General features: G+C 45.3%; 1 protein-coding gene across 2 annotated transcripts in view; it reads left to right on the top strand.

Moving 5' to 3' along the window:
- The first annotated feature begins 257 nt into the window (after positions 1 to 257).
- The window catches only part of SKIL (SKI like proto-oncogene), a 29,806-nt gene continuing 23,612 nt past the window's right edge, over positions 258 to 6,451 (top strand). The window contains exons 1-2 of one of the 2 annotated variants that reach the window (XM_078432166.2): positions 258 to 658; positions 2,238 to 4,019. In XM_078432166.2, the coding sequence (XP_078288292.1) occupies positions 2,922 to 4,019 (1,098 nt within the window). In that variant the 5' untranslated portion in view covers positions 258 to 658; positions 2,238 to 2,921. Of the gene's footprint in view, positions 677 to 2,237; positions 4,020 to 6,451 lie in introns of both variants that reach the window. The other variant, XM_078432165.2, reaches the window with a different exon arrangement.

Below are 6,451 nucleotides of genomic sequence, written 5' to 3'. Positions count from 1 at the left end.
CACCGCGCGGCCGCCCTGCCCCCTCTCTCCCAGTCGCGCGGCAGCGGAGCGGCCAGGGCGCCCCCGGGTCTGGCCCGTCACCACAGAGCAGCGGGTGGGGCGGGGGCGGGGCGGTGGCGGCCCCAGACAGCCGGCTGGGCGACTCGAGGAAGGAAGGAGGGAGGGCGGCAGTGGGGGTGGGGCGGGGAGGGAACATCCTGTCTGCGCCGGGTGCACCGCAGACAGCGCCGTGCGCCAGCCGCCCAGACGGCGCGCGAGGCCAGGAGTGCCGGGCGCGCGCCTGGGGGGGGGGGGGAGGGGCGTGCGCGAGGCGACGGGGCGAGGGGGGAGCCCCGAGGAGCCACAATAGGCCAGACGGCGCGCGCGTCCCCGAGGGGCTGGGAGTCGCGAGGGGGCGGTGGCAGCGACGCCGGCGGGCCCGCGCGCGCGGTGCCGCCGCTGGCTCCGTTCCCTTCCCCTCCCCCTCCCCGCCGCCCTCGCTCTCCCCCGGGCGGCCGGAGACGGCGGCGGCGTCTGCGGGAAGCCGTGTGTCTCCGCAGTGACGTGGGCGGGCCGAGGGCTCGGTGACGTCAGAGGGCTGTGTGTAGCGATGTGTGTGGGGTTCGGAGCGGCGCCGGCACAGCCGAAGGGAGCGGGCGAGCAGCGGCGGCTGGCACAGGTGCGGCCCCGGCTCGTGGTGAGGACGCGGCGGGCGCGGCGGGCGGCAAGGGGCGCGCGGCCTTGGGGCAGCCCGACGGCGGTGCCGTGGATAGTGGGGAGTTAACAAAGCTCGTCGAGCTACCTCGGGCGCGGAGGCCGAAGTCGGGGGTCCGGATGCGCGGGTCCCGGGTGGGGTCGGGGCCATGGGGGGCGCAGGGCGGGTGTCCCACGGCGGATCAAGCCTCGCTGACCCTAGGCTGGAAGGGCGCTGCACTTGACCGGAGCCGTCGGGACCCCGGAGACCCGGACGCCCGTCACTCCCCCCACCCTTCCCCAGCCGCCAGTCTGCGCTCCTCGGGGATGCCCCGGGCGTCTGTCGGCGCCCGGCGGCGCGGAGATCCCGGCTAGGCGCCCCACCCGCCCGCAGACCCTTCTCCTTTCTGGCCCCGGGGAGGCGGGGGAGGTGCAGCCTTAGGGGTGCTGGGGTAACACCCGAGAACTTCCTGGGGCGAGGGTACGGGGGTGGATTTCCACAGTCCTCCCCGCGGCCCCCGCAGTGGGGCAGTATTGGGAGGGCACTTGGGGTTGTCCCGAGACCGTGGGTGGGGGTTGGGGGACTCCTCTTTTTCCACTTCCCACTCTCCCCTTGCGCAGCCCAAGGCGTCCCGGCTCCCCTGTCCGCCACTCCGCCCTCCCCCTCGGGTTTGTGATGGGTGGGTGGATTTGCGTGGGCCGAGGATTTCAGAGTTTGGGGGGGCTCCCCCATTGTAGGTCATGCCTCCTGCCCTCTTTCTCGGTCTGCGTTGGCTGAGGTGTTTCTGTGGTGGGCGAAAGTCAGAACATTGGTTAGTGGCCTGGGTCCGTAACCCTTTGGGTCTCTTTTAAGGGACACTGCTGAGAGTTTGGGAGGCAAACATTTTTATTTATTGGATTTCTTTTGGGTGTCCTCTCAAGAAGGAAGTGGAAGAAGAATCTTTTCTTTTCTCCTCTTCCTCCATTTGCATTCTTTGTGAGGTCTGTCTGCCTTGTGTTTTTTGTCCGGAATTAGTCTTGTTAAGGATGGAGATTCCCAGGAGTGGAGTCTATAGCTTTTGGCTTCCATTAAGCAAATTCACTAACCTTTTAAAGGGAAAGTTAATTTTTGCCTACAGTCATTCCAGAAAAAATAGCGTACACTGGGTGAATTAATGCCCTTAAAATTGTAAGTTAGGTACATATGGTAGATATGTTAGCACGTATCTGATTTTTTTGGATGAAACTGGCATTTTTTAAAATTAAGAGATGAAGTAATGGATTATTATAGTTCAAATGGCATAACTGGGAAAGACTCTGGTACTTAGTTTTAGGTGAGATGATCTATTTAAGGTTCTTCTATTCCCTTTTCAGGGATGTTATTGCTCCCTTTACCCATTCTACAAATTATTTTCTTGTTTAAATGAAGTTCTTCTAGTTAACTGGTGTTAGATTTAAAGAAATCGCTCAAGTGTCACCTTTGGTAAAGTGAACTCAGTGTAAGATTAAGAAACTAGTTTCAAACTGACCCTTTGGCCTCTGAGCAAATTCAAGTATAACTCTCCCTCACTGCTCTTCTCTTCCAGATTAATTAAAAGAAGAATGAACAGTAATCCATGAAGATAACTGGGCAATTTTTCTTTAGATATCATTTTTAACTGTAGAAGTTCAAGTGGAGTCAGAGGCTCTTCTTACTGTTTTTGAGGATTTCTACAAACCTTCAGTTGGTCAACACAGACCAACAGATCATCACTTTTAGAGAAGATACTGTTTTCTTTTCCTTTTTTTGGTGTCCTTGGTGCCAAAAACTAAATTTGGGTGCAACATTTTGATTTATATTTGTGTCTAGGTTTTATGACACAAGTAATTGCATAAACTTTTCACATGTTTTGCTCCAAACCAGACCAAACCATTGCACTGAATCTGGACATTCCGAGTTGAGAGAATTGATAAGTTTATTTTAATGCGTCTATTTGAAGAGTTAAGAAAAAAGGCTTCCTCAGAGGTGTGCCTCTCAAAATTATATTCTTTATTATTAGGGACAAAAGACATTTTATAGCACTAGCAGTGAAATTATACCAGAGTATAAGCAGAACCAAATAAAACTAAAATCTCTTGAGTAATTTAGGGAGATTTCTCTTTGGAAATTTAAGTTTTCTGTGAGAGTAAGCTAGTATAAGTATTGATATACATTGCTTCTCTCTTGGAATGAGTGACTAAATAACAATGCAAATCTCAGACTTACTTATTTAACACCACAGTTTTTAGCAATGGAAAATCTACAGACAAATTTTTCCTTGGTTCAGGGCTCAAATAAAAAACTGAATGGGATGGGAGATGATTGTGGCCCCCCAGTGAAAAAAATGATGACAGACGTTCCTGCAAATGGAAAAATGATGATGAACAAGATGCCAACAGTAAAGAAGGAACACTTGGAGGACTATGAAGTGCCAATGGAAACCGATGGGGAGCACGTCAAGCGAACCTGTGCCTCTGTGCCAGAACCTTTACATTTAAATCCCAGTTTGAAACACACTTTGGCACAATTTCATTTAAGTAGTCAGAGCTCTCTGGGTGGACCAGCAGCATTTTCTGCTCGGTATTCCCAAGAAAGCATGTCACCCACTGTATTTCTGCCTCTTCCATCTCCTCAGGTTCTTCCTGGTCCACTGTTCATCCCTTCTGATAGCTCCACAGAACTCACACAGACTGTGTTGGAAGGGGAGTCTATTTCTTGTTTTCAGGTTGGAGGAGAAAAGAGACTCTGTTTGCCTCAAGTCTTAAATTCTGTTCTCCGAGAATTTTCACTCCAGCAAATAAATACGGTGTGTGACGAATTGTACATCTATTGTTCACGGTGTACTTCAGACCAGCTTCATATCTTAAAGGTCCTGGGAATACTTCCATTCAATGCCCCATCCTGTGGGTTGATCACATTAACTGATGCACAAAGACTATGTAATGCTTTATTGCGGCCACGCACTTTTCCTCAAAATGGTAGTGTACTTCCTGCTAAAAACTCATTGGCCCAGTTAAAGGAAACTGGCAGTGCCTTTGAAGTGGAACATGAATGCTTGGGCAAATGTCAGGGTCTGTTTGCACCCCAGTTTTATGTTCAGCCTGATGCTCCATGTATTCAATGTCTGGAGTGCTGTGGAATGTTTGCGCCCCAGACATTTGTGATGCATTCTCACAGATCACCTGACAAAAGGACTTGCCACTGGGGCTTTGAGTCAGCCAAATGGCATTGCTATCTTCATGTGAACCAGAAATACTTAGGGACACCTGAAGAAAAGAAACTGAAGATAATATTAGAAGAAATGAAGGAGAAATTTAGCATGAGAAATGGAAAAAGGACTCAATCTAAGGCAAGTTTTTTTTTTTTTAATAGTAATTTTAAATAATGGCACTGGTTTACTTTGAAATCAGAAGTCTATATTTAGACTTACTTAACCTGTGTGATGTTAAGAAACTGTTACTGCTCATGCAACAACAAAAAATACTGGTCTTTGTAATGTGTTATGTTTGTATCACACGTTTTAGGCTATAAAGCGCTTTCCTGTGTGTGTGTTCATTTGATCTTTCAAACAGCCTAGTGCAAGAAGTAGGATTATTCCCATTCTACAGATAAAGAGAATGAGGCTCAGATCAAGTGGCTTTCCCAAGATTATATAGACAGGGTGTGGAGGATTTGGGGCTTCTTTGTCAAGTCATGATCTCTTTCTTTTTCACACATCCTGCTTTTTGATGACTAGATCTGTTGTCCTAGGACTCCAGGTAATTTACACTTTGGTGTTATTTCCATTTGCAAATGGTACAATGGCTGGCCAAAACAATTCTGGTTGTGGGCTTCAAACAGCATTTTTCCAAGGTAGATCTAGGATTTCTGACATTGTTTTTATCCCTGGATATTCAGGTTTGATCAATATTCGGAATAAATGGAAAAAACAGGTTTATCGAAGAATTTGTGATTCTGGTAAGAGTTTTTTTTAAAAGAAAGAAATAACTTAAAAAAATTGTGACAGCTAGAATAAATAGATTATTTTAGGCTAAATAAATACTAATATAAAAACCTGTCAGCAAAGAGATCTTATTATTTTTCCCACTGCAATATCTGCTAGGCTAAACTAAGGTCTTCATTCTGAGAGCCTGAATGCCTGGGTAATAAACAAGATTTGGGTTATTAAATATCCAGCTTGTTGATTTGGTTGTTAAATATATTTTTTACTTGATTAAAGTTAGTATAATAGCTACCACTGTTTAACACATTGTGGCAAGCATTGTTTTTGAGCAGTTTCACATATATAATTTTATTTGAGTTGTACAATGAAAGATTGGCCATGTTTCATCTTAAGAATCTAAGTTTTCCACTATTAGTTTTTATTTCTTGAAATAATCTCTACCTTTTCTACTTCACAGTAGAAATGAGTGAAGCGTATTAAATGACCGCAGCTTATTCACAGCAACATTAGAGCTTGGGCTTGAATCTGAGATTTTGGTGTCGTGTGCCTTATTATGGTACCTTTAAGGTTTTGAGGGAAATTTAGTTACAGTTGAGTTTTAAAACTGTGATTTGCTTCTGAAGCTCAAGAAGATAATTTTAGACTCTTAATTCAGGGTAGTTTGCTACTTGCTGCTTCCAAAGGGTCAGCACTCTGAAATTCCTTGCCTGTGGCTACTAGATAAGTTTATATTGTTCATGTGCAGTTATTGACTGATTTTGAAGCAGGATTGACTTCAAGCCACTTCTCAAATTACTGGACTTGCTTACAGCTGGATTGGTCCCATGCTGAAGCTTGTGCTTGGAGATGATCTATATTCTCAAAATGTGGAATGCTCCTTTTGATATTTATGATATCTTGCTCAATGCTAATTAGAGCCCTACCCTTACGTGTCCATAGGTGACCACATTATTTGCTAGATATTCTTACTCCAGTCTTCATTGCTCTGACATAAGCGTTTTTGGGATAAACTCCTTTGCCTGAAGTTCCTCTTCTGTATTTGTGAACAAAAACATCTGAGAACCATGATAAAGATTAGAAAGAAAAAGGTGATGAATTTACTTAACTGAAACTGTATGTGCTAGGGTTTAAGTAAAATTGAAACCATTCTTCATCTGAATGTAGTCCTTTATTGTCTCAGAAATGATTAATTTGAATTCATTTTTTTGGGGGGGAAGGTGTGAGATTTTTTTCCCTCACCTTTTGGCTGTTATCTTTTTGCAGGATTTACTATAATGTTTTTGGTTTCATTTTGGTATTGTTTGCAATTTTATGTGAATTGTAAGCAATGTAAGGGAATTTAAGAAAATTTCTAGCAATGAAATCTTTAAGAAAGAAGACTTTTGGGTTCACATGTAATACATACTTGAGTGGTTGTTTTATTATGCTTATCACTCCATATTTTGAAAATTTAGTCCTGAAGACTTTTTTGAAGGTCTGTGAACAAGGTTTCTTAGATGAGAAACCAGTCCCAGATGGGTCACATGTTCTGGTTGTATAACTGGTGGGTGGTAGAATGAGGAGCTGAATGCAGTTCTTCTGACTTGAAGTCTAGTAATTTTCACTGCTTTTCCCTAAAGCAAACTTTGTAGTACAAACTACTACTGAATTTTGAGAAACATTAACTTCTTATCAATTTTCCTTAGTGTAATGGTTCGTAAACTCTGTGTTAACTTGAATTTTATACTAAGGTCCTTAACAGGGAGGGGGTGCTAGGAGATATCCTTGACTGGGGAACGTTTTTTATTATCTCCTGTGAGTCAGTGAGTTGGTTGCCAAACAAACCAAATAGACCCAGA

This window comes from Panthera onca, chromosome C2, assembly GCF_046562875.1.
Source record: "Panthera onca isolate mPanOnc1 chromosome C2, mPanOnc1 haplotype 2, whole genome shotgun sequence".
NCBI classification, from domain to species: Eukaryota; Metazoa; Chordata; class Mammalia; order Carnivora; family Felidae; genus Panthera; species Panthera onca.
This window is presented reverse-complemented; position numbering and strand designations above follow the sequence as displayed.